This window comes from Lepisma saccharinum, chromosome 3 (genome assembly GCF_977018435.1).
Source record: "Lepisma saccharinum chromosome 3, izLepSacc3.1, whole genome shotgun sequence".
NCBI lineage: Eukaryota > Metazoa > Arthropoda > Insecta > Zygentoma > Lepismatidae > Lepisma > Lepisma saccharinum.
Genome location: NC_139231.1, coordinates 43635802 through 43663600, shown reverse-complemented (window position 1 = coordinate 43663600; position 27799 = coordinate 43635802). Strand labels below are relative to the sequence as shown.

Sequence of the window (27799 nt, the reverse complement as noted above, 5' to 3'; positions counted from 1 at the left end):
AATTACGTATTATATTACTGGTTTAAGGTTTCTAACTTCATGGAATGTGAAAGAATGTATTCACAAATACGTTTTCGTTTAGAAAGAAAAACTTTTGCTAAGTTGGATACTATTTGTGGACTCTGAAGCGCTATGTTGCCAAATTTACGAATTCAGGACTTTGATTTTTTTCAGGGCGGTCAATTAAGATGTTGCGAAGAGTACATCGACCCCGAATTCATGGGAGCAATCCTTGGAGGAAAAATAGTGTGGATTCTGATAGCTAGGAGGTTACAGAGGTTAGTCAGTGAAAAGAGAACGAAAGAGATTGCACCAGAGGGAGGTCTGTGTTCGTAACCTCTGTGAATCATCACACTACACTAAGACACTCAGTTGGAGAAAAAAATCTATTCTACGAGACAACGTCTACAGAGATCTTCTGCTCCTAGTTGAAGCAGGTAATTTTCCAATCACCATGCTGAAACATTCTTAGGGAGACTAAAAATCCAATTTGTGTCTATTGTCTGTTAATTTACCATGCCATGCTATTCATTCGCTGCCTCTCGCATGAGTTAAAACGCCAAGCGATTATGAATGATGAAATGCTATATCGCCACCCAACTCTAAAAATACACATAAAAATACATAAAAGAAATATAACACAGTGGAAAATATTACTCACGGTTTTAGCTAGGTTTGTGTAGTTCAGCGCTGTACTTTCTACCTTATAATGACTGACGCTAATAAGCCATAAATCACATACTTGAGTGCTCTCAACTCTTAAATAACGCTCACTTTCCTCTAACAAAATCACTGTTCACTTATCTTCCCAATTTCTGAATTGCACTTCCTGATCATTCCGCTTCAGCCTGTAGAAGCCACCAGGCCCGTACCCAGGGGGCCAAGGGGACCATACCCCCCTTCGAGTCATGAAATATTTTGATGCAAACCTACAAAAATAACATGGATAATTTTTAAGATTTTGCAAGAATTTAGATTTTCTTCCTGTATAAATGAATGGGTTGTCTCTGGAGAGAAGCAGACTCCAGAAGTCTGCAGTCTACTATATTTAGTAATTTTAGTTTTATAACAATTTATGCGAAGCTTCTAAATGTTCCAATTTGGTCGGCACAGTTCACCATATTTACTCCCTGTTTGGACTTCTTTTAAACTGCAGTCTTGATGAGGAAATGTCCTCTTTTTGTGGTTTATTCACATTCAGACATGTTCTTCATTATAAGGATAAATCCATAGTGTTGGTGGTCACATTCAGGGTACGAATTCGTATGACGGAAGAGGGATCTCCCACCTTCCCACCAACGATCTAGTTCTATTAAAATATTTCCAGGGTAAGAGTTTGTGTTATAACAACAAAGATAACATCATAAACACACACAAAGAAGGAAGAACAAAGAATGATGTCAGCCTGTGTGTGAATGTTGAATACATCTTTTGTTCTCTCTCTCTCTCTCTCTCTCCATTTCTCACCTCCTTTCGTCGAGAATAAAACATAGCACTTACATGTTAATTTAATAGGAAACTAATGCCTTCTTAAAGTTTCTTATCTTTTGTCCCTCCACCTAGTTATCTTTAATTTGCAATCGATTTTGCAGATGTGAACAATAACACACACTGCTTCAATGAAGACGGTGTGGGATGTACAACCAAGTTTCCTTTTATTAGTCACATTTCTTTAATGCTAAGTTTTCTTTTCATAGGATTGAACGGAAAAGAGTAAGTGCATACAATTTCTACAATGTCTAAGTATGCCAGCTACATCTAGGTAGGAATGGGGGAGGTGCAAATTCGGTGCAAGTAGTGTGAAAATCATTCTCGTCCTGGGCGCTGAAATCTCTAGCTACAACTATGATAACGAAATATTTCCTTGCTAGAGACTATTAATAGATTTACCCCATATTAATAATAATTAATTAATCATCTTAATTAATTATTTAATAATTGACATATTTCATGAAAATTTTATATATATATACAGTATATAACCAAGGTTTCAGGCTTTCCCCCCCTCCCCTCAAAAAATCCTGGGTACGGGCCTGGAAGCCACCTCACGACGATTCGATCCCTTCTTCCAGGTTGTGAGTTCGTTCAAGTTCCTTTTTGGGCTCGAACTCCCTATTCCCTTCCGCGTTTCACTGTGACGAAATATCAAAAATGTCAACTGGTCGAGTTTTGTCAGCAACGCGCGCGCGCGAACATGAACCGCAAATACGAGACGCCATAACTTATTTCTCGCCGACTGCACTTTTGCGCCAAAAACCAGCACAGTCTATTATTTAAGAGGGGAGTGAAGTCTTTTTCATTCTTATTCGTTCCGGAGGAAATCACAAGTCCTACAACAATCGGTTATAACATCACATTCATACGCTTGTTCAATATTCGCAATCTGACAGTGAATAAAGGACGAGAGTTATTAATAAAATGGAACTTGGTATTAATATAATAAAGAGGACATAATAAAATAGTTTGTTACAATGATTGTGTATAACAGGGTGATATTTTGCATGCAAGGTATAGAAAATAAGCAAAGAAAAATGTATACCGGGTGGCGATCCCGGAGTAAATGTGAACAGCAAGTATTGTAATGACCACATAATCTTAACACTTTGGCCGAGACCGAGAATGGATGGAGTTCTTCCCTCCCCCACTAAGGAAGTCCATATGACGCACACAAACACACAAATAGTCGTACTATATTGTGAAAAGTAAATATACTGTACATAAATTATATGTACATAAAATAATTTTCAGCTGGAACTGTCTAGAGTGATGAACTTAATATAATATTTTGCAGAAAAAATCCATCTAGGAAATCTATTCCGCCAATCTGCAGCGACATAGCATAAACTATTATTATAATTTAATATTCATTAAAATCATTTTATCGGAATTGCAGCGACACCGCAACTAACGAGAATTACACATAATATTTACCATTGCCTTTCGCACACTGAGATGCATTCTTGTAATTGAATCTGGCTGCATTCTTTTAAATACATCATACATACGAAACATTTGGTAGGAACTGAACACGACTAAGAAAATGTAATTTACAGTTATTTTCCTTACCATGGAAGTGTAAATTAATTACTCCTTGTATAGTAAATATCCGAACTTTCTTGCAGTGTTCCTCATGTCAAAGCAGAAGGTTTTAAAAAGTAAATTGTAGCTAAAACTTACTGTCTTGATAATACAATAGGCAATTTTATATATATCCTCATGTAGAGCCTCAACGCAACTGAACTTCTTAGGCTAAGTGAAGATGGAGCAAGTAAACACGAGTGTGTTCAACGATCCACAGTACGAGTACCATCTTCCGGAAGAACTGAAGAAGAAAGCCTACGAGGAACTCAACGAAAATCCAGAAACAGTTCGGCAAGAGGTTGAAGTGTTCAGAGGAAAGGTTAACGGTAAGGGAACCAACATTTGAAAATTTTATTCACAATAGCAACAGCAAAACAATTAACAATATCTGTACTCCAATCTTAGCGTTGAATATAGTTAGGTTTGACGGAGAAACTGCGGACGAAATAGAAGAGCAGTTTTAAGAAATGAAAAGAATATAAAATGTAGTGGGTGAAGAGAGATTTGTAATTCTTGTTTGGTGACGTAACATTCACTTGCAATCTTAGTAAAACGGCAAATATATTCGCACCAAGAGATAAACTGTTAAACAAACTTAATGATTGGAAATGGCACTATTATCGGAGTAGAAAATTTGCGTTGAAGTTTACAATGCATAAAGCTGTCCGATAGTGATTGTTTGTCAATTTGTTTTAAGTTTTCATTTTTATGTGTATAGTTTTACACTGATAATTCTATTCTATCACATGCGGTTTATATTTGGTGTACATTTCTAATGAATTGCTTGTAATGATTTGCCGTTACGTGAGAACACACACACATGTAAAATAATCAACTGAAAACAAGGTTTAGAGCAATTAAATTCAAAATTGGACAACTTCGTACAGATTGATCTTTACAGAGATGAGTTTTGACTGCAACAGCCTACAGCCGAAAACACCATTTCTTTACTAAACTGAATCAACTAGATTAATGAAAATTTGATACTAATGCATATTAGTATATGTATACATGGTGTATATCGGTGAGAATTGTTTATATTTCGTTCCACAGATATTGATGGGCTGTGGTCCCGTTCGGACGACTGTTTCCTCCTAGCATTTCTGCGTTCATTGAAGTTCGACCAGGAGAAAGCATTAAAAACCGTGAGTATTTTTTGCGTAATTGTACGAAAAATTGTTTCAATGACGTAAAATATATTGTTTCTCTCACAGCTGTTTGCTCAGTACAATTGCTTCCTTGCAATTACAATAAATGCTATGCTACGTTTACTCCAACACCACTATCACTTCTGTTCTTTTATCTCTGAAAATGTAACCTACATTTAACACCGACGAACGTTCACAGCGTAGACCCGCTTTAGATTGAAGCATTTCCTGTAACACTTGTGCTAGCATAAATGCTTACCATAATCTTATATATATTTTTTTTTATGGCAGACAGTACTTTACACAGAAGCATTTCCCATACGTGGGTTGTAAATAAAGTAGTGGCAACACTGTCAGGAAAAGGTAATGACACCGTGCATGTGCTGGCAGGCAGTGAGCAATGTCAGTTTCGAGTCATGCTGATGTGTGGAGTGCCAAAAGTGGTCAGTGCAGGGAGTGCTGTGGTGTATGTACGATGTTGAAATGAACATCATTTTGTGTACTGCTCTAAAACATTCTTACAAAGGTAGAACAGTGATTGTGGATCAAAATCCAGGTTTGATCATGGCAAAAATGCACAAGAATGTGATCTAAACTTGCATGAAGCCTGAAGCAATAATAACTAACCTTACCGGATGGTTGAACATTGGTGACAATACCGGGAACCCAGCATGATGCAATTTTCCTCATGTTGAGGTTGTTCTCAAGGACGCATCACAATCTCTTAAAGAAATGCACTTACCCATTATGCAACCATCAGATACGTCTAGGTAATGTTGCTACAGGCTTCATGCAAGTCTTGCTGATATTGTCGTGCACTTTTTCCACAGGTAACCTGGATTTTGTTCCACAATCAATGTTCCACCTTTGTAAACATGTTTTAGAGCAGTACAGAAAATGGTGTTCATTTCAACGTTGTACATACACCACAGCACTCGCTTTACCGACCATTTTTGGCACTCCACACATCGACATGGGCCCAAACTGACATTGTTCACTGCCTGATAGCACATGCACGGTGTTATCACCTTTTCCTGACAGTGTTGCCACTACTTTCTTTACAACCTACGTAGCATTCCGGTTAGCACTTGCAATTTCGATGCGAAACGTATAGAGAAACTTAGCTAATACATACAGCACGAAAGACACACGAGTTACGCGGAATAACTGTTAATTGAAAGAGGAAGAGTTGTAATTTAAAAGAGAAAATTGTTATTTAATTGACGAGATATCGTGTAAACAAACTGAAACCCTACACATTTTTTTGTAACGTAACCATCGATCTCACCTACATATTGAGATATTTCTGTCCACGAGCCGCCAGTTCCTGGTGTAGTGCCGATCTATAAACCGCAAAACCCCGCAGAAAGAAGGGGGAAGGGATAGAGCAACACCTTAGGGACCCTTGCCATGCCCTTTAGATACTCAAACATGTGTATGCAAACAATATACGTAGTCAGTGGCGGCGATTGGGTTTCAAAACTGGGAGGTAGGGGGCAAGGACAGTTTACTTGCCCTTGGTACATAAGGTTTAGCATAGTGCAGGGACAAAAAGAGAATAAAGTCGCCCCCTAATCTGTACGTAGTAGTTATGAGAGGTTATTGCTCAGGGGTGAAGAAACGAATACAAGATATGCAGAAAAATTCAATTTATATTCACTGTGCAGCTCACAATTTAAATCCTGTTAATAATGGCGCATTTAAAAGTGTCAATGAGGCAGCAACATTTTTCTAAATTATTCAGGATTTGTATTTTTTCCTGTTTTTTTGGTATAATACAAGGGGCATACTGAAAGTAATGAGCAACAATTATTAAAAATATCAGAATCCATCATTACACGCAAACAAAGTAAATCATCGCAAAATATAGACTTTACTGAACGCGTCGACGTAGTGTGATGTCACTAGCTTTGATCACATGAGCGCAGTCAGTTGTTTAACCCTCGGATGCATGTCGCTTTTTTTTTACAACTTTACATATGTGGGGTCAATTTGACCCCAATGCAATTATGCATTGAAATAAGTACGACAGAGTAAATAGTTCAGCTAGTATGGTTTATTGATCAATAATTTCTCTGAATATAACATAGGAAACAATTATCCTTTTATTATTATTATTTAAGCCCCCCCCCAAAAAAAATAACAATGTATTGACAATTCACTGTTCTACATATTAATGGTAGTTACACTTCGCTCGCAATTATCAGAACTTCAGTTGACCTGAGAAACAGTATTTTAGAGAAAACACAATGCAGCACTAAATATTTTTTTCTAGAACAAATAATTCATGATTGGGAAAAGAGAGACGCGGTAGTATATAAATACGGAGAAATTAGTACTCACTTTTATCCGCGAAGCTGTTTTTTCTTCTTTTTCGATTAATTTCAGTGGCCACTGCCACCATCCTCGTTGGAACTTGCTGCGCAGCAAGTTCCAACGAGGATGGTGGCAGTGGCCACTGAAATTAATCGAAAAAGAAGAAAAAACAGCTTCGCGGATAAAAGTGAGTACTAATTTCTCCGTATTTATTTAGAACAAATAAATTTAAAAAAAATAAAATAAATAATAAAAAAAAAGAAAGAAAAGGAAGAATGTGCCGGCCTCTCGCGGCAATTAAATATACCTCACTCGCATTCTGAGCACACCACAATCACACTATAACGAATATTGTTATAAACACTATTTAAAATGCAGACTGTATTTAATATTTTATAATTCATGTCAAAAGTGTAGGTAATATTCATATGACTCGATGTGAATAGTTTACGTGTTGTTTGAATGAGTACAGTTTTTACTCACTAGGTGGCAGTAGCCTGCAGCGCTGTCGCTAATAGTTTGATTTTTTGCTCAATAGATGGGCTTTGCGGTTTCTCGATGCATAGATGATGTGTATTGGTATGTAAAATTAAGGCGGATTACTTCATTTTTTATTTTTTTTTGGTCATTGTGATAACTGGTACGGCAAAGTGATAATTATGTAACTAATTGAAAGATTATGTCTTTAATGGGTGCTTAAATTGAAAGATGGTAATTGACTTTAATGAGATTTAGTGTGCATAAAATCTCTCAGGAATAAAAGAAGAAGAGGAAAGAGTTGACCGGAACTGGAACTTTTGAACGCGGGGGAAGGCAGCTCGCAAAGAAGATGGAGAACGAGAAAGTAGCAAGTAAATACGAGCGGTAAAAGATCAAAGGATATCGGATTTGGAAAGATAGTACAAGCTATTATTGATATCAAGTTCTAAGCGCAAGAGCTCGGGAAATACGGACATGATCATGTAACGAGACGAACGATTGTCAGATTGCAGGATAAGTGAAATTCACTGTTGGCTGTCAGAGTCACATGGTTTGTATTCGGAACAATAATGTAAGTACAAAATTCTTCTAGTATTGAAGTGACAACTGCGTAGTTGTTGAAGAAGCTTTGAAACATAACGTTTCAGTGATTGAAGCATGCATGCATTGTGTTATGGCCATTATATGTGAATTTCTTGAGTCACGAACCTAGGAAAATAACAAAGGATGTGGCTTCGTCATATTGAAAATAATTTGATTACGGGAATTTGCTGAACGATAATATTTGCAAGGGATGTGAATATGGACCTATAATGAGAATAAAATTAACATTTCATATTTGTTAATTGTAAAAGTGAATTGTTATGATTGTCACTCTAGGTCATGTGACCTTTTCTAAAACATGAGTAACCTATAGTTGAAGTGTGGAATCTATCACCGCTGTTATCAGCTTTAATGTGTTAAACAAGCTGTTTGAAGACATGTTTTCATAAATTAGTTAAACTTGAAAGCTATCCATTTTTTTTTATTTTGTTTAATTTTCCTATTGCAAAGGAAATCATGTCTGAAAGTGATCATTATTTTTATTACTTGCTTTGTTAATAAATGTGCATTTCGAAACTGTGGTGTTACACATTCACCTAAATAATTTATCAGTGTAAAGAGATTTAATAATTTGTGTGCTAATAACTGTCTTCTCTTCCAGGAGGGGGGGAATTCAGGTTCACACTGATCATAATTAATTATCCTCTTTAGAAATATACAGAAATCTTCATAGACTATCAATTTTAGAGTGATTTGCAAAAAATCGTTGGTATTGACAAGTTAATTAAAGAATATTTAAGGAATTGCACACGTGTGAGATATATATATAGGGTGTCCAGATAGTAATGATAGATTAAAGCTAAGGTTCGGTGGGATTGGCAGGTTGTGTAAATTTCGCAATTAATACTTTAAATTTTGGAAAATATTCAGCGGTGGCTCACTTGTCATAGCTACCTATGCTACTGGCGAGGCGAATAGGGACGGGTTTGTCGGTTCGGTATTTAGTTGGAAGTTAAGGGGCAAGTTTGGGGGAAACAGGTAGGGGTTCCTTATCGCGCTGTAGAGTATTGGATAAACCCTCCTCAGTTAGTTCGTCTCAATAAGATTATGAGACTCAGTGGCTAAGTGGCTACAGTTGTAACTTTTCAAAAAAAAAAAAAAAAAAAAAAAAAAAAAAACTGAATTTTTTAGTAGTGCGTAAAAATGGGTACCGAACAAGAACCAGTGACCTTAGATACACTTTTTGCTCTCATGGTGCAAAGTAAACAGGAATCACATGAGAAACTTGAAGCTCTTAGCTTAGCACAGGTACAGTCGAGTACCGATCTTGCCGATATGAGAAAGGAAACAACAGAGGGCATCGCGAGCCTTAGGTTTGAAACTGAGGATCTGCGTCTCTGCATATCGCAATATCGAGTCGAATGCATGAGCAGGGCTGAAACAGTTGAACGGAAGTATGAGTTGCTTTCCACGAGATTAGAGAGTGAAATGGAGGGTGTTAATAAAAGGTTAGAACAGATTGAAGATCTGAAGGATCACATAGATGAAAGGATAAAGGAATGCTTAGATGAGAGGAAACGGGAATTGGTAGAGATTGATTTGTTGTCGCGAGAAGGAGTAGAAACTCGAAATGATAAGTTGAAATCAATTAAATTAGAGACTTCTCCTTTCTCTTGGCCGGGTCAAGACCAGTCTTTGAATTCAAAGGAGGGCACGCCTGATGGTGTGTCTGCTCCTCCCATTTCCACTTTACCTAAAGAAGTGAGTTCCACACTTAGGGCTTTGGAGAATTCGTTGGACAAATTAAATGTCACAGTGGCAAAGTTGGATGATAAATATTCGTTTCACCAAGCATATGTTTCTAAGGGTGACGGGGGTTCTCATAGGGTCATGGGGTCAATTCAGGAAAAGGCTGTGGCTCATAAAGCTACGTCCACAGAGGACTCAGACATAGAGGTCTTTACAGTCAAACCCAGGTTGAGTTCGCGCAATGTGGAAGAAGGAATGAGCACAGATTCCACCAATAGTGACCGTTCTTGTAAGAAAAGTTTTTTTAAGTCCCGACATAGGAAAATTAAGTCCAGTAAGGAGAGGGCATTGGGTGTAAACGGTGGGTTGGAACTGAAGGAGAAGAATGGTAATTACGAAGTTAGGCATAATCCTGGCTCCTTCCGAGATACTCATCCAAGTGTAAAACCGCAAGATCTGTTGAAATTCCCCAAGTTCAATGGGCTTATTACTGACGTTACTCCTACAGAGTTCTTAGAGCGTGTTGAGGAGATGTTAGAATTATATAATGTAAGCAAAGATAGTTACCTCATGTATGTCCCTAAACTTTTAGTTGACAGTGCCAAGATTTGGTACAAAGAAAGGAAATCCGTGTTCTTATCCTATCAGAGTTTTAGAGATGAGTTCATTGCCCATTATGAAAGTTCAAGGTGGAGGAGTTCTTGCCTGTCAAAGATTCTAAACTCACCTTATGTAAAGTCATCTGAAGTAGGCGTCTTGCAGTTCTTTTCAAAGAATTTTAGATTGTTAAGATCCATACAGCCAAATGCCGAGGAGACACATATTGTAGCTCAATTGAGTTCTTTGTTACCATATAAGCTCAAGGAGCATTTTGTTATGTCGGACATATCTTCATTTACGGATGCCATTCATGCCATCGAAAATTATGAATCTTTGAAAGAAACAGCTCCTAAAAGGGAACAGATACCTTATCAAAAGTCAAAAATAAATAAAGTAGTTATCAACAAAGTTTCAACGGTTTCTCAGGAATCAAATACTTTAATTAAGGGAGATACTCAGATCAAAAAGAATTCACAGGAGGTAAATGGTAGAAAGGATCGTACGAGTCCTAAATTTAAAAGACGTCCCTTTAGTTCCATGGATAACACTGAATCTACCTTTCAGGGAAACGGGACAGGACTCACGTCGTAGGGGGTGATGTGGGTACGTGCATGGATAATCCTCCTATAAACAGAGTGATTGGAGATAATTCTCAGGTGAACAGGGGTGTGCAATCTGGTGGTCAACCCGCGGAACCGATCTTAGATAACAAGCAGTTCATCGGTGATAGTATGTTTGTTCGCCTAGCACAAAAATTTGGGGGTTATCGAATCTGTTTTGATGAAGAGGGAAATAGACACGTAGGTTTGTGTATTAGTGGACAGACGAGTGAACAGTTGAAAGAAAGGTTGAAGGGTTCTAATAGTATAGCAGATTCTGTAATAATAATGATTGGGACCAATGATATTCTGAAATTTAAACAGTTAGAAGATATCAAAGGTAATTTGCGTGAGATAGTATGGTTATTGAGGGATCGAACCAAACATATTACTTTCCTCACTCTACCACCCATACCAAAGGTAATGAGAACTGGAGATTCCAATGTTTGGAAGAGGTGGAGCGAACTAAATAAGTTCATTCTTTCCCTTAAGGAAGGTGACAGGGTTCAGGTCTTTGACATATCTCATTTGTTCTTCACAGAGGGAGGACAAATACGTGGAGAGTTGTTTGAAGAATATCTCGGCAATCCTTCTCATAGGAGAATAGATAAAGTACACTGGAACCGCAATGGTATGCTTCTGGTTATGGATTTCCTCAGGCAAATAGGTGCGTTGAATAATTTGGCTCAAGCAGAGTTCAATGATTCTTCCCTTTGTAAAACTGTTGATGATCATGCAGAGGGAGAACGGCCTGGAGGTTCTATCAGGTATAGGGATTCGGAAAACCTCAACGGATCTCTTCTCAGCGCGCAGGGGGGAAGAGTGAGATGTTAGTACCTGCTATTCGATTTGTAAATATGTACAATAGTGATTCTGATTCAGATTTTTATGATCAGATTAGTTCTAAAATACCGATTAATGTAGATTTTCATAATAAAGGTTCTGCCCTGATAAAAGTAAAAATTCTTGATAGGGAATTTACCGCACTCTGTGATAGTGGGGCTGAACTGAGCTTGCTGTCCAATGATGCGTGGAGAGAATTGTCTTCCATTATTTCTAGGCCAAGATTGGAGCCTGCTTCACACATCAGGTTGTTAGATTATACTGGAACTAAATCAAAAGCAGTAGATGGAATCACTAAGTTAATGATTAGTTTAGGTGGGCATGACGTATTTGTTCAATTAGTGGTGGTAAGGAGTTTAAGTGTACCTTTGTTGTTGGGTTTAGATGTTATCTATAAAATTCACGGGGAGCTAAATTTTGATTTAAATGCTTTTTTTTATAATACACCCAATGGTAAGGTTTTCCTGAGGTTTACTCCACTAGAACAGGTCGATCCAAGTCCTCAAGATTTAAGTATAAGAGAAGTTTATTGTTCACAAGACTCCTCGAGCAAATGTTTTTCTGAATTAGGCGACCAAATTAAACGATCCTTAGTTCTAGACGAATCTCATTCTTCGCAATTAATTGCAATGTTACAAGAGTTTCAAGACATGTTTACCGAAGTACCGGGTTTATGCAAGGAATATGTGCATAGGATGGAACTAGACACGAACGTACCCATTGTACGAAAAAACTATCCCATTCCATATGCATATCGTGCAAAGGTAAAGGAACAGTTGAATCAGATGCTTGAATGGAACGTAATAGAACTTTCTGATTCAGAATACCATTCACCTTTGCTGGTTGTTCCAAAACCCGATGGTGCTATCAGGTTATGTGTTGATCTAAAAAAGATCAATCAGCATGTCAAACTCAAGCAACTTGCACCGCTGAAGATTAACGAGTTACTGACATCATTCCAAGGGTGCAAATACTTCACATCCCTTGATTTGGGAAATGCCTACTGGCAGGTTCCTCTCGATCCAGACAGTAGAAAATTTACGGCCTTTTCGTTTGATGGGATATTATACCAGTTCAAGAGAGTGGTATTTGGGTCGGTTAATGGGACTTCAGTGTTTGTCGATGTGATGAACCGTGTTCTTGGATCCTTTAGCGACTTCACTGTTGTATATGTCGATGACATAATCATTAAATCCCAAGATTTCGAGTCCCATCTTGAACATGTAAGGTTAGTGCTGTCCAGATTGAAACGTGCAGGATTTACATTGAAAGTGGAAAAGTGCAAATTTGTGGTGCAAGAATTAAAGTTTCTTGGCCATATCATATCCACTCAAGGCTATCATAAAGATCCAGCCTATGTGGTAAGCATAGAACAATTACCAAAGCCGGAGAACCTAAAACAATTACAGAGGGTTCTGGGTTGCTTCAATTGGTTGAGCAAGTATATTCGTAACTATTCAATGTTGGCATACCCCCTTTATGAACTTCTCAAACAGAAAAGTAAGTGGAAATGGAGTGTTGAAGCAGATGTTGCTTTTAAAGAATTAAAAGAGGTAGTCAAAAGGGAGGTTACTTTGTTTTATCCGGACTTTGAGAAAAAATTTTACATTCAGACCGATGCATCTTTGGTGGGGATAGGGGGTTTCTGTTATCAGATGGTAGATGAACATATCAGACCCCTGGGGTTTGTAAGCAGGTTGCTGAAATCGTACGAAAAATCTTATACTTCGACTGAGATAGAAGTTTTGGCCATACTCTTTACGATATCAAAATTCTCCTCCTTTCTCAAAGGAAGGCAGTTTATAGTAATCACTGACCACAAGGCACTTACCTGGCTCGAGACCGCTCATACCTGGAACGCCAGACTCACCCGATGGTTTATACAGATACAAGAATATTCTTTTGTGGTGCAGTACTGTAAGGGATCAGAAAACGTTGTGGCTGATACTCTTAGTCGTAGTTTTCCTGGTGTGACCCTCTCAGAATTTAACGTTAATTGTTCAGGTGCTCAGTCCTTAGGTAGCTTAAACTTAACCAAGGAGGAATTGGTTTCGGCGCAAAGGGAAGATCCCTACCTGAAAGAAATTATCTGTCACGTATTGGGAGAGGTACAGTCCAGTGTGTCTCGCTCAAGGTCTTGGGGCCAAACTTATGTTGTAGAGGACGAAATTTTATATATCAAGGATTTTCATGATCCGAGTAAATTGAGGATTTGTGTACCAATAAATTTGATCGGTAGGATCTTAATACATTGTCATGATAACTCGGGACATTTCGGCGTAGCTAAAACTCTCGCTCTGATTTTCAAAAGTTTTCATTGGAAGAACATGAAGAATGACATCAAAGATTTTGTTAGGGACTGTGATGTTTGCGAAAGAACGAAACCCAATAAGCATCCGTCAAAATTTGTTTCAAGGTCTCATATAATTGATAGACCAGGTGGAACTTTGTTTTTAGACTTACAAGGACCGTTCGCGTCGGGGCCTAAAAAGGAAAGATTCTTGTTCACGGTTTTGGATGCCGCATCCAGATACTTAGTTGCTTATCCAGTTGTAAATAGTAACGCTCAAACTGTCCTCGCGAAATTGATAAAAATTTATTTTGTTCATCTTAGCATACCTATGCAGGTGTTTACAGATAACGGACCACAATTTAGGTCAAAGTTGTTTCAGGAGGCGATGGAGAAGCGGGGAGTAAAGGTTGCATATACTCCAACATATCATCCTTCCTCAAATATGGTGGAACGTTACCATAGTGAACTAAATAGGCTTATGAGGGTCTTATGTTTCGATAATCATGCGAAATGGCCTGAGAGAATTGAGCAAGCTCTCTTCCTTTTGAATAATTCAGTATCGTCGCAAACAGGTTTCACTCCTGCTGAACTGAGACTGAATGTGAGTAGAAAACTTGTAGACTTTCATTCTATACTTAACGATGTTGGGAATGGCACTTGGGATTCAAAATTGCTGATGGCAAGTTGGTCGAGTTCTTCTAAAAGACGAAATAAGCTGAATCAAATCAATAAGAGAAGATTCAACAGACCAGCTATTAAAATGGGGAATTTAGTCTTTGTTAAAAACCATCAACTTGGCAACTTGAGTGACAAGGTTATAAAAAAGTATTGTGAACTTTACTTAGGACCGTACTTATGTATAAAAAATACCAATGATTCTACGTTGAATTTGGTAGATTGCATAACTGGAGATATATTGGAAAATCATTCCATTGAAAATTGTAAAGTGTGGAGTTGCACTCAGGAGAAATTAAAATATTGGTTGCAGAAGGTTATGGCTATGGGATTGGATATTATTACAGATATTAAGCCTAATCTTTTAGACTTGTGCAAAACTTATCATTCTAATAAAGATGTAGTTCAGTTGTAAGGGTTAGTGGTGAAGGAAGGTTTGTGATTGCGAAGGCCAAGTGAAGTTAAACCAGCGGCGGACCGATTTGTCAAGTAGGTTTGACTTTGCGGCGGGCCGACACGTGGTGATAAACTATTCCATATAGGGGTGCTTGAATTGCTAATTGTGGGAGGACGGAAGTGAACACAAATTGTTCCTTTCATGGAAATAAGGGTATTGATAAGTTAGTGGATGACATGCATAGGTTATTGAATTGGGTTTGGCAATTGTTGAAAGGATCACGCCTAATTTATTGGCTTTGTGCCAATCTGAAGATTATAAATAAAATGATGCTAGAGGATAATGGTTAGGAGTAAAGGAACTTATATCCGTTACTTGGGCCAAGTATAGTTAAACCAGCGGCGGGCTTTTTGTCAAGTGGGTGCAACCTTACAGAGGGCTAGCTTGTAAATGGATGTCCTACTCCTGAGTCAGTATGCACAAGAGTATGCATGGATGAAGTGACCAGTGTGAACTGAGAATTCCCACTCTCTGAGAAGATCTCAAATGAATAGACTGTGCAGAATGAGTAATGTTGGTGTAAATAAGGTAACTTTATCATTATGTTTTGTATATACCGTTGTTCTATATTAGAGTGCTCTGTTCATTTATATTGTGTGAGGTGTTTGTATGGGTTCTGCCCTTGTTGGGCGCCATTTATAACGAATATTGTTATAAACACTATTTAAAATGCAGACTGTATTTAATATTTTATAATTCATGTCAAAAGTGTAGGTAATATTCATATGACTCGATGTGAATAGTTTACGTGTTGTTTGAATGAGTACAGTTTTTACTCACTAGGTGGCAGTAGCCTGCAGCGCTGTCGCTAATAGTTTGATTTTTTGCTCAATAGATGGGCTTTGCGGTTTCTCGATGCATAGATGATGTGTATTGGTATGTAAAATTAAGGCGGATTACTTCATTTTTTATTTTTTTTTGGTCATTGTGATAACTGGTACGGCAAAGTGATAATTATGTAACTAATTGAAAGATTATGTCTTTAATGGGTGCTTAAATTGAAAGATGGTAATTGACTTTAATGAGATTTAGTGTGCATAAAATCTCTCAGGAATAAAAGAAGAAGAGGAAAGAGTTGACCGGAACTGGAACTTTTGAACGCGGGGGAAGGCAGCTCGCAAAGAAGATGGAGAACGAGAAAGTAGCAAGTAAATACGAGCGGTAAAAGATCAAAGGATATCGGATTTGGAAAGATAGTACAAGCTATTATTGATATCAAGTTCTAAGCGCAAGAGCTCGGGAAATACGGACATGATCATGTAACGAGACGAACGATTGTCAGATTGCAGGATAAGTGAAATTCACTGTTGGCTGTCAGAGTCACATGGTTTGTATTCGGAACAATAATGTAAGTACAAAATTCTTCTAGTATTGAAGTGACAACTGCGTAGTTGTTGAAGAAGCTTTGAAACATAACGTTTCAGTGATTGAAGCATGCATGCATTGTGTTATGGCCATTATATGTGAATTTCTTGAGTCACGAACCTAGGAAAATAACAAAGGATGTGGCTTCGTCATATTGAAAATAATTTGATTACGGGAATTTGCTGAACGATAATATTTGCAAGGGATGTGAATATGGACCTATAATGAGAATAAAATTAACATTTCATATTTGTTAATTGTAAAAGTGAATTGTTATGATTGTCACTCTAGGTCATGTGACCTTTTCTAAAACATGAGTAACCTATAGTTGAAGTGTGGAATCTATCACCGCTGTTATCAGCTTTAATGTGTTAAACAAGCTGTTTGAAGACATGTTTTCATAAATTAGTTAAACTTGAAAGCTATCCATTTTTTTTTATTTTGTTTAATTTTCCTATTGCAAAGGAAATCATATCTGAAAGTGATCATTATTTTTATTACTTGCTTTGTTAATAAATGTGCATTTCGAAACTGTGGTGTTACACATTCACCTAAATAATTTATCAGTGTAAAGAGATTTAATAATTTGTGTGCTAATAACTGTCTTCTCTTCCAGGAGGGGGGGAATTCAGGTTCACACTGATCATAATTAATTATCCTCTTTAGAAATATACAGAAATCTTCATAGACTATCAATTTTAGAGTGATTTGCAAAAAATCGTTGGTATTGACAAGTTAATTAAAGAATATTTAAGGAATTGCACACGTGTGAGATATATATATAGGGTGTCCAGATAGTAATGATAGATTAAAGCTAAGGTTCGGTGGGATTGGCAGGTTGTGTAAATTTCGCAATTAATACTTTAAATTTTGGAAAATATTCAGCGGTGGCTCACTTGTCATAGCTACCTATGCTACTGGCGAGGCGAATAGGGACGGGTTTGTCGGTTCGGTATTTAGTTGGAAGTTAAGGGGCAAGTTTGGGGGAAACAGGTAGGGGTTCCTTATCGCGCTGTAGAGTATTGGATAAACCCTCCTCAGTTAGTTCGTCTCAACACTGCTGTGGACCTTGCACACAGGTTTCCCACATCTTCTGCAACGTTCCGTCGTCTTCCTGTCTTCTTGTCTTGTGCTGACCTAGCATCTTACTCTTTTCTTTGGAGATCTATCCTCCAGTCTCTGTGCCTGCCTTACTACGCCGCAAAGTTTCGTTGCCTCGGTTACTGGTGTCTCAGGTTCAAGCTTTGGCACCTCCCTCGCATGTGAGGAAGTATCAACTCATTCGCCAACTCGATAATGAACATACGGCGTCTGTGACTGACGCCTGAATGGTAATCAGAATGCTGTGACAAGTAGCATGTGTATGAATTGAGAACGCCTACATTGATTACATTATAAAAGAGGGCCATTGGCCATCGACGTGTCTGTCTTCTGCAGGTGTATGTTTGAACAAGTTTGTCCATGACGTCCACTCCACTCTTTGTTTGGTTGTAAAACTTTATGATTTCTGGCTTCTTCTTAGAATCATCATCATCAATGTGTATGTCATGATGCATGGTGCTGAGTAGAATGACATTCTTGTTTTTTCTTCGGCACGTGGCTTCCCAGGGTCTCATTTTCATGGAAGGCGAATTGTGATGTGCACGGCTGTCTTGTCTTGATATTGGTAAGTGCAGGTGGGATTTCACGTTTGTTTTTCTTTACTGTTCCAACAATGGTTACATTTTGTAACAGGAGAGCGTTAGCCAAGTCAAGACTTGTGAAAAATTGGTCAGTTGTGATATTTCTTCCAGAGTTCCGCAGTGTGTAGCACAGTTTCTTCACGACGTTGCTGGTGAGGTTCTTTTGAATTGGCTCTCCTGGCTGTCGTTCCAAGTAGATTAGACCGTCTTTGGCGTAAAAGGTATCAGCATTGTACAACCAGAAGATCTTGATGCAGTATTTGCCCGGCTTACTTGGCATGTATTGCACGAACTTGCATCTCCCATGGAAAAGCACTAACTGTTCATCAATCGTAAGAAAGGCCCCGGGTACCATGATTCTGCGACAGTTTTCGATAAAAAGTGTCCAGATATATCGAAATGCAGCCATGTGATCAGTCTCCAGACGTGCAGCGCGAGTACGTTTGTCTTCAAATCGGAGCAGTCTTCTGATGTCTTCGAAACGATTTACTTTACTCCAAAGGTTGCTTTGTACTTCGGGTTGGAAAATTTGTTGAGACAAACTCACGAACAGTAACATCCCAACTTCTCTCGTCCCCGCGATAAGGAGAATGCCAATACAAGCCTGAGGCTCTTCCAATGTTAGATCAGTCCACTTTTTACCAGATTTCACTGCGACTCTTCTTCCCTCTAAATTCGTGCACTGTACAATTTCCTCCAAAATGTTTGAGGAAATAAACAAATCGAAGCTTTCTATTCGTGACGTCAAGACTACACACCGCGGCAGACCTGCTGGTTCTCGTATGATGTTGTGTGCAGCAGTCTGATAAGAGCTTGACTGCTTGTTTTCCACTGAATTCCATTTTTTGAGATCATGCCGAAATGTTCTTGGTCATCTGTTGCATCATCCTCTTCACGGTATAAACTTCTTATGTCTGTTTCAACATCACTGCTCTCTTTCGGAACCTCTTCCGCTTCTGTAACACCATCCTCTTCGTCAAAGCTGTCCGTGTAACTGGCAACACCATCATCGTCTTCTCCTAGCAGCTCGTGAATTTTATTCAGAGTTAATCCTCTTGTGGTCATTGCTGTCAGTGTCACTTTCAATGTAATACACCGACGCTTTGAGAGTGGTACAAAACAGCACTAAGAAAGTACCTGGTCACAAACACAATGCCACGACCTACAAGGCGCACACAATAACTGGTGGCTTTTTTCTCCTCGATCCGCGCCAAAAACATCTGCACATGCGCACTTTGCAGTGAGTCATGGCAGGGTGGGTGGTTGACCTTGAGATGATTGCGTTTATTTTGGGCATAATTGAACATATTATATAGGATCAATTTCCCTTTATGAATGTTTTTCTGCTGTTTTTAGGCTGGGGTCAAAATGACCCCACACATGGAAAGGAGGGGTATTGTTAAAAAAACGTTAAAAATATAATTTAAAATAAATTGTAAGAAATTTTTTTATACATGTTCCTATAGCTGAAGTAACATGGTAAGATGTCACAGAAAATCAGATTTTTTTATTTAGATGTTATTATAATACCAGGAAATAAACAGACAGTGGGGTCATTTTGACCCCACACATGCATCCGAGGGTTAAAAATGACTGACAGTGACCTTTCGTTTCGACAACGTGCTGTGATTGAATTCCTTGTTAAAGAGGAAATTCCTGCTGATGAAATTCAGAATAGACTTCAGCGGGCGTATGGAGATGTATGCATGGGTGCTAGCAGTGATAGAAGATGGGTAAAACATTTTAAAGAAGGAAACACGAGCATCGAAGACCAGACTCGGAGCAGTCACTCACGAACTGCCTCCACGCAATGCAACATGGAAAACACAGGAGTACATTCTGGTTGAATTTCTTGAGCCTGGGGTAACCATAAATGAATGCAGTTATATCCAAACACATCACAAGCTCCATCGTGCATTGTGGGATAAACGTCCTTCAACACGATAATGCACACCCGCACTTTGCTCAGTTCACCATGGGGAGAATTTGGAAAATGGGGTGAGAACAGTCCCGACATTGCACCCTCCAACTATCATCGGTTCGGTTTTGTGAAGGAACAGTTACGAGGCCAACGCTACCACACAACGGCGGACATACAGAAAGCAGTGGGTCAGTGTTTGCAAGGAGCTGGAACGGAGTTCTACCGTAAGTGTATTTTCAAGCTTGCAGAAAGGTGGGGAAAATGCGTGCAAAGAAGTGGAGACTTCGTTGAAAAGTAAAAGAAATGGTCTGTAGATTATAATGTAGCATGTTTTTCTTTAATAAAACCAAAACTTGGTTCATGAAAAATTGTTGCTCAATACTTTCAGTATGACCCTCGTATAAAAAGGTGGGATATTCTTTCACCATTCACTAGCGATTACAAGATTACTGAAATAACTGTGGCTTAGGTGTGCAGTTATAATGAATAGTTTCACGTCAGAGAAATTGGTGTTTGGAGTTCTACAATAATGTGATTATTGTGAAAATCTAAAATTAACTTAATTCCATCTTCACTTAGAATAAATTTAGGAGTGGAATGTTTGTATGTGCGTGTAGTACATCACAAATCAATCCGAAACTCATACATAACAGAATTTGCAAGTAACAGTACGTTTTACAGCATTCTTCAGGTAGAGGATTCCTTGGGGAATCTTGTGTGTGTTGCGTTCCACTAATACTTGCCAACTTACGAATTTACAAGACAGTTTAAAGTAGTGTCTGAAACACGGCTGTCATTTTATGATGGCTGGTATTACTTGAAGCATGCATGAAATATGCACTTTTTGTATCTCCTTTTCAGTTGAAGGAATACTACAAATTCAGACAGACCTACCCTGAGTACTTCGAGCCACTGCTTGTCTCCGAGAACAAAGCCTACTATTACGATGCCAAGTTATTCACGATTCAGCCAGAGACGGATCGGCTAGGAAGGACAATCAATGTCGTGAGAATAGGTGAAGAAAATGAACGCAAAGCATATTTCAATTTTTAATTCTTGTCCGAAATATATATACACGCACATGTATGTACATGTCCATTTAAAACATGCAGAACAAAATACGAGTAGCAATCTTTGGAACTAGAAAATTCCGGGCCCAGGGAAAGTATCCAGATACCCTACGTCGTGTTCATAGTACCTGATTTTCGGTTCAGCCCCCCCCCCCCCCCCCCCTTATGGCGCAGTGGTATCGTCGTCGCCTTGTAATCAAGGGGTCCCGGTTTCGATACCTGGTGGACGCACCTAGTGGTTCGGATCCCACTTTAAACTGTAGGTCCAGTCCCGATTAGCCTTACTGTGCATAAAGTGGACTTAAAACACCACATCAATCAATCAATCAATCGGTTCAGGATCCTGGTAGCCGGTTCCCCCTGGATCCTCTTCCGGATATTTTCGGTGCTGGGTATTAATTCAGAGAATTTATTAATGTAAGACTACGATGAGCATTACATTAGATAAACGTATAAAAAACTGTGAAAAACATTTAGCCGATTCTTCTGCACAAAAACACACACACACATAAAAATATATATACATGTATATATGTACATATTTGTATGCACATATGTATGTGTGCGTGTTGCGGAAATAAAATTAATGCTTTGCTTATCATTGATTAGTCTCATAATTTCATTCAAACATATAATCTAAGAACAGGTTTAGAATAACTTAAAAATACGCATATAACATTTAAATCTAGCTTTCTTGTTATACATATGTATGTGTACTTGTAAATCACACAGCTTCAATGTTATTTGTTTCCCTATCACACGACAGGTGTGATGATAAAGACTAAATACTTAAAATCGCTATAAATAGTAAGATCCAGGATAAAAAGGTTATAATTGAAAACAATTTATTTTAAAAAATTACAATCGAAGATAAGAGTATTCCTCTGATTTACATATATTTGCAAATCAGCTCTCAAGACTATACTTTTCATTCCTGCATTTTGGGGCGCTTGTATCCCCTTAAGAACAACTTCGGTGCGCCATTGATCATACCGCTAAGCGATGCTTTACAATTACATTTGTACCAACGTTGAACGTGACCATAATTAATTTGTGAAGCATTGCTCACAAGGGAAAAGAAAAATAGCAAAGTTAATTTTTGTTGCAGGCAAGATTGATTTTTCCAAAGTCCCAATAGATCACATATTGAGAACCGTGTTCACATCCTTTGACTGTCTGCTCCTTGACCAGAAATTCCACGTGGGAGGTCTTGTTTTCGTGCTCGACTTCATAGACTTCGGGCTCTCTCATCTAAGACAACTTACAATGAAAGTCGCCACGGTGTTCTGTAATGTCCTGCTGGTAAGCATACTACCGTTTCATTTAATAGCTCATTTTTGCAAGCATAGTAAAAGGTGTAAAAAACATACAGGTCTAGGTACCCAAAGTAGAAAACATTAAAAATGTGAAACAAATCATAAATTTTATCTACTTACCATTCATCCTCACGTTTGGAAGTAACGGCTTACTTTTCCAATAACGACAACCGCAACTAGTAGTTTTAAAAACAGTAATAGTAACCGAGTTAAATTTCTCATCCTAACTTTATTAATAGGGCTAGGATTTTCATGACTTAGCATATTTATTTTGGTAAGAGTGATGTGTTCCCGAAGCATATAGAAATTCATATTATGAAGAAACTAATTAAGTTAAGGCGCTTTTTAAGGGCATATTTTGGCATATTTGGCCATTTTTGCGTGATATAGCATATTTTGGTGGATTTTCGGTCATATTCAGCATATTTTTGCATTTTCAAGAAATATGCAGTCATTTTCGAAGTGGACTCATTCTTACTCCCATGTTTACTTGATTTCTTTTTTTGGACTGTAGCAAAATCTTTTTTCGTTTTTTTTTTTTTTTTTTTTTGAAAATTTAGAGAAAGCATTGTGCATTGCAACTCAGGGCCCATAAAGTGAACTAAAATAGTACGTATGTGAAAATATCTCAGCATTTAGATATTGATGTTTGAAACAGTCCAGTTATAAGAGCATATTTTATTTTACATATTTTGTGATTTTTAGGTCATAAAAATCCTAGTCCTACTTATTAATATTCCATTTTAATAATACTATCAAGAGTTTCGAGAATCTCACGAGTGTGAGATATCTGCCCAAGACTTCTTCTGTCAAGTAAAATGTGACTCAGACTTTTCTACGAGATGCCATGTCCAGGGACAGGATTAGCGTGTAGGAACTACTTTATTTTATACGCACTTTTCAAATAAATAATTCTCGATTTTAAAAAATAATATTAAAAATTGTGTGTAACAATATTCTTCTGTTCTCAGAGACTCAAAAAATTGCATCTTAAAATCTCTTCTGTTTCTTGATCTGACCGACATACATAGCATTTTTTTCCAATAATTATTTATCTTGCTTTAATTTCAAATTATTCAAGTGTAATAAAATGTTTTGAAATATATTTTACTTGTGCCCATGTATTATGTTGCATACATCTTCAGTCATAATTAACATATTTGACTTAACAGATTTCAATTCAATGTAAAACACCACCACGATCATTCATAAAAAAATAATAACTTTAATAATGAAATTATATAAATGTAAGTTCTATCAAACGTCTATCTTCAACAATTTCACAATCTGACCTGCCACTCAGGAACATAATATTACTTTTTTTTATTTTGTTTATGAAAGAAACGTAATGCTGGCAAAGTAATGTGTAATAAGACTATTGCAATATGGTGAAATACTTGAATGCATCAGATATATCTATAAATAAAATCACATACATACGTTGTCAAAGTTCAAATTAAATGTATCAGTTTTAAATGAATTCTCAGAATTTATGAAAATTAATGGAGTTGGCACTTGGAGTGTGTGAAGAAATATAGGACTCTATTACTGAATATTAAACATAGATAACACAGTGCACGAATAAGTATTACTTTGGTTTTGTCACACCCAAAGAAAAATAAAGAGGATCATTAAACTATGAACTTAAAAATATATTTCAGAAAAAATATTACAAATCCAAAGTTTAAGAAAAATGACTGATTTCTAAGTTTGACATTTTCCTCTTATTTCAGAACACGTACCCCATTGAGTACAAGGCTATTCACATCGTGAATGCTCCCTTGTACTTCCATGCAGCTCTTAGGCTATTTATGCCATTTATGCCGCAAAAAATACTCAACAGGGTAAGTACTTGAGCACAAACACACACACACATATTATATATGTACACAAATACATACATATTTAGCGGAGCCAAGCCTAACTATTATGGAAAGTGATGACATCGTCATATCGTAACGAACAAAAGAATGTTCGAGCAACAAGAAATAAAATTCTTCAAGAATATTCTTTTCCAGACTGTCAAAGCATACAAAGTATAGCACAAATAGTCTAATCCGTTCTGGATCTATTTAAAACTGAATCTTGCTGCCACTGAAAGTGGAAGCCGAAATATCTTGATTACAGGTCGGATAAAATGTTCGAATTGCCAAATTAGTGGGGTCAGTCGATACCAGTCCTCTGCCTCTCCCAACCCCCTCTGATTAAGGGGGTCCTGTATAAATCGAGTCTCAGTTTTTTCCTTGCACTTTCCAGAACGCTAGATTTTTCTACATAGAGAAATGTAAAGAGAATTCAACTTAATGGCATTAAAAAAAACGGAATAATAATAATAACATGGTTATATTTTACTTACACTGGGATAAATACTATAAATATCATAAGGCATAATTTATTTCGTACTTCGCTAAAACAAGTGTCTTCAATATGATAAGATAATTAATTCATATAGACGTCCTTAGATGGTTAAACATTTACAATCCGGGAAACATGGCACGGATATCTCAAACATGGCATGAATATATGTTACGTTTTTCATCTTATTGACGAATAAAGTTCAGGTTGAAGTTTTCTATCACATAGAAGGCTAAGAAAGATTATGTAAGAAGAATTATACTATTTTCATATGAAACAATTCTTTAGGAAAAACTCAACAGTAATACAAATTAGAATATTGTGCACATGTACACCAGTATTAAACAATGAGACAGCTCTCAATCCTATTTTTATAATTAACCTAAAATGTATCCAATTTACGTCTACAGTATACTGTTACATTATACTTTACTGTTTCGTTAATTCAACTTCTACATCATATTGACTTCAAGAGATGCAGTGAGAGAATATCAACGCAATCAAAATAAACACTGATACAAGTCAGCACATAACATCACAAAAAATCACTCATTCCATTCTTAAATGAAATGTGAAAGTTGTAATAATTATTCATCACAGAAATAACAAACAGATCATTGATGTGAAAATTCACATTCATAGAGAACACTGATAAAAATAGCAGTGATTTTCAAATAAGAATATATAAATAAATTTCAGATTACCAATCAATAGTGCACCGAAGAATTTGGAATTCGGGTAAACATCATCGTTAAAGGGAGATTTCTGTATGATTTAAATATCACCATCTCCATTTGCTTTTCATTATAGGTGTTTATTCATGGATCACAAATCAGCACTCTCGACAGCCACATTAATCAAGAAACTCTTCCTGATTTTTGTGGTGGAACCGATACGGAATTCAACAATGGTTGGTGGGTGAAGCACATGGAAGAACTCGAGGAAACACTAAAAGGTATGAAACAGACGAGGTCTCGCTGTAAATAGAGGCAATGCAACAATTCGAAAGGGTGCTGTCATCTCGCGATAATTCTCAAAATGCATCGATAACTCATTGTATCCGTAAAAACAATCGAGTGAGAGACTCCAGAAAACGATGAATAATACAGGAGATTATTGAAGTTATCTCAACACAAAACAAGCTGTTAAAAATATTTGTGAAGTTTGATAATCAATCTTTCTGGTTAGAGTACAAATCATGCATGCAAATTACGAAGCAAATCACTACCAAGAAATAAGAAACTAGGCTCTTTCTTTCAACAAAGCACAGCACAGAATTTAATAAAGAGCTACCTCCTTAGAACTATGTGAATCCCTTCCAATCGAAAGACAACGATTCATAAAGAAACATTCCCTGTCTCCATGAATATGCCTATTTCATTAACCCCAACATTGAGCAGACTTTGTAAACGTAAAAATATAAAGTTTAAGATTGATATACGAGGCTTACGGGACCATGTAAAGGTAAAAGTGGATTTTTATATGAACTTTTTCTTATTTGGTTTGATTTGCTTTATTTTTCTTCGCTTCTTGTGCCACTTTTGGCTAATTTGCGAAGATGGGGATGAGTGATGATATGATGAAATTGATGAATGGACACTCACAAAGATCCATGCCAGGATTTGAACCCGGGACCTTTTTCTTATTAACCAGACAGCTGTTGAAGGATGAACTTTTAATATAACGTATTGTATACAGTAAACAGACAGTGAAGCTTGATATTGTTAATAAAATAAAAAGGCTCTGACAGCTTACATCAACGGTTTATAAGCACATCCGCAACACGCTGAGCAGTCAGTATCCGGTTTACATTTGTTGAGATACAATAATATTTCAGAAATATTGTGCCTCCAACACTACATGCCCTTCAAATAATTTTAATAGACATTATTAATTTTCAACACACTGTGCGCTAAACTTCCTTGGCGTGTTTTGTAAATTCGCTTAACCCTAATCACACAAAAGCACTAAGCACACACTGAAGCACTAAACAATTTGAGGAAGTCAGGGGGAATAAATATTGATGACGACGAAAATCCAGCTGAACGTTTTCAATCTTCTTTTATTTCCGTCGATTATTTTGTAACTTTAAAACATTTCAGATAATTATTATTTCCCTAAAAAGAATTTAGGTCATCAGTATATAAAAGACAAGTTAAGTCAATAAAACTATACATGATGACATTGATAAGGATTGCAAATAAAACTGGCCCAAGAGAAGAGCTTGGCGGTACTGCATGAGGTATTTTTGCTTTCTCAGAAGTAATTTGTACAATTTTAATTCTGAAAGTCGTCTATTCAGTATATATCTGTAAAAGAATATGATAAATCTGTGTGATATTCCAAGAATATCCAGCTTATGTGATAATAATTTATGGATCACTGAGTCAAAAATCTTGTGATAAGTCTATCAATAGAATGTGTGTTTGAGATTACTTAATTAGAGTTGATTTTATAGAATTTATTTAAACCAACAGATTAGTAACCATAGATCTACCTTTTATAAGTAGTGTTCATTAACATTAATATATTGCTTGAAAGAAAACCCCAGATAATCTGCAATTACATGTTAAGAAACTTTAGCTACTGCATTCAAGATATTAGTGGCCTACAGTTGCCTGTATGATTTACTTTACCCTCCTCTTTTTAGCATTAGAACACTAAAAACATCATGCCAAATTTCTGTAAAGACACCAGTTGTTAATGATATGTTACATAAATTAGAAAGTAATAAAATTAGAATTTCTTGATTACCTTTCCTGATATAGTTAGCTACTCTACTGAACCAATGACAGATGCTTTTTAACTTACAAAGCCATCTTCTTCATACTAGTATGTCAATGCAATAAACAAATGTATTACTTACGTAACATTACTTATACCTGATTATCTGGAATATGCTTTGTGAAAAACATATCTAAAACACTGGGTACATCATCATCATCATCATTTGTGGAGTAAATCATAAAACATTGTTGAAACATTTTTTCTTCTTGTTAAAGTGTAACCAGATTCGCACCACAATCGCATTTCTATGTTGACATGAACAGCGCAAGGCTGCCATTCTGTAAAAGACAGCGATAAAATCATGTAAAACCATTTTTTCACACTTAATTCTCTATTTTCTCTCTCATTACAGAAAATTTCACCAAGTATGGATATAATCGGAAAACAAGTTGCACAAAAGCATAGTAAAGTATACCTACGAGAGGGCAGTACTGGGACTTTTAAATGTACTAGATGGCTTATGGAATTAAAACATTTTTGCCAAAGAGCTTATTTTGCTTTGTTGATGACAAAATAATA

The 27799-nt window shown here is 37.0% G+C and overlaps 3 protein-coding genes across 4 annotated transcripts in view; 2 read left to right on the top strand and 1 right to left on the bottom strand.

The window, feature by feature from the left end:
- The window catches only part of LOC145985770 (alpha-tocopherol transfer protein-like), a 30704-nt gene extending 30296 nt beyond the window's left edge, over positions 1 to 408 (top strand). The window contains exon 8 of the mRNA XM_083119847.1: positions 175 to 408. Coding sequence (XP_082975973.1) covers positions 175 to 266 — 92 coding nt within the window. The 3' untranslated portion in view covers positions 267 to 408. The remainder of the gene's footprint in view (positions 1 to 174) is intronic.
- Sema2a (Semaphorin 2a) overlaps positions 1 to 27799 on the bottom strand; it is a 1542453-nt gene that overhangs the window by 1438455 nt on the left and 76199 nt on the right. The gene's annotated exons all lie outside the window — the stretch shown is intronic.
- LOC145985771 (alpha-tocopherol transfer protein-like) lies at positions 302 to 27767 on the top strand. The gene is made up of 8 exons (XM_083119849.1): positions 302 to 437; positions 3223 to 3407; positions 4135 to 4226; positions 20614 to 20767; positions 21931 to 22124; positions 23872 to 23982; positions 25304 to 25448; positions 27633 to 27767. The coding sequence occupies exons 2-8, from the start codon at positions 3260 to 3262 to the stop codon at positions 27683 to 27685; spliced, it is 897 nt and encodes a 298-aa protein (XP_082975975.1). The 5' UTR covers positions 302 to 437; positions 3223 to 3259; the 3' UTR covers positions 27686 to 27767.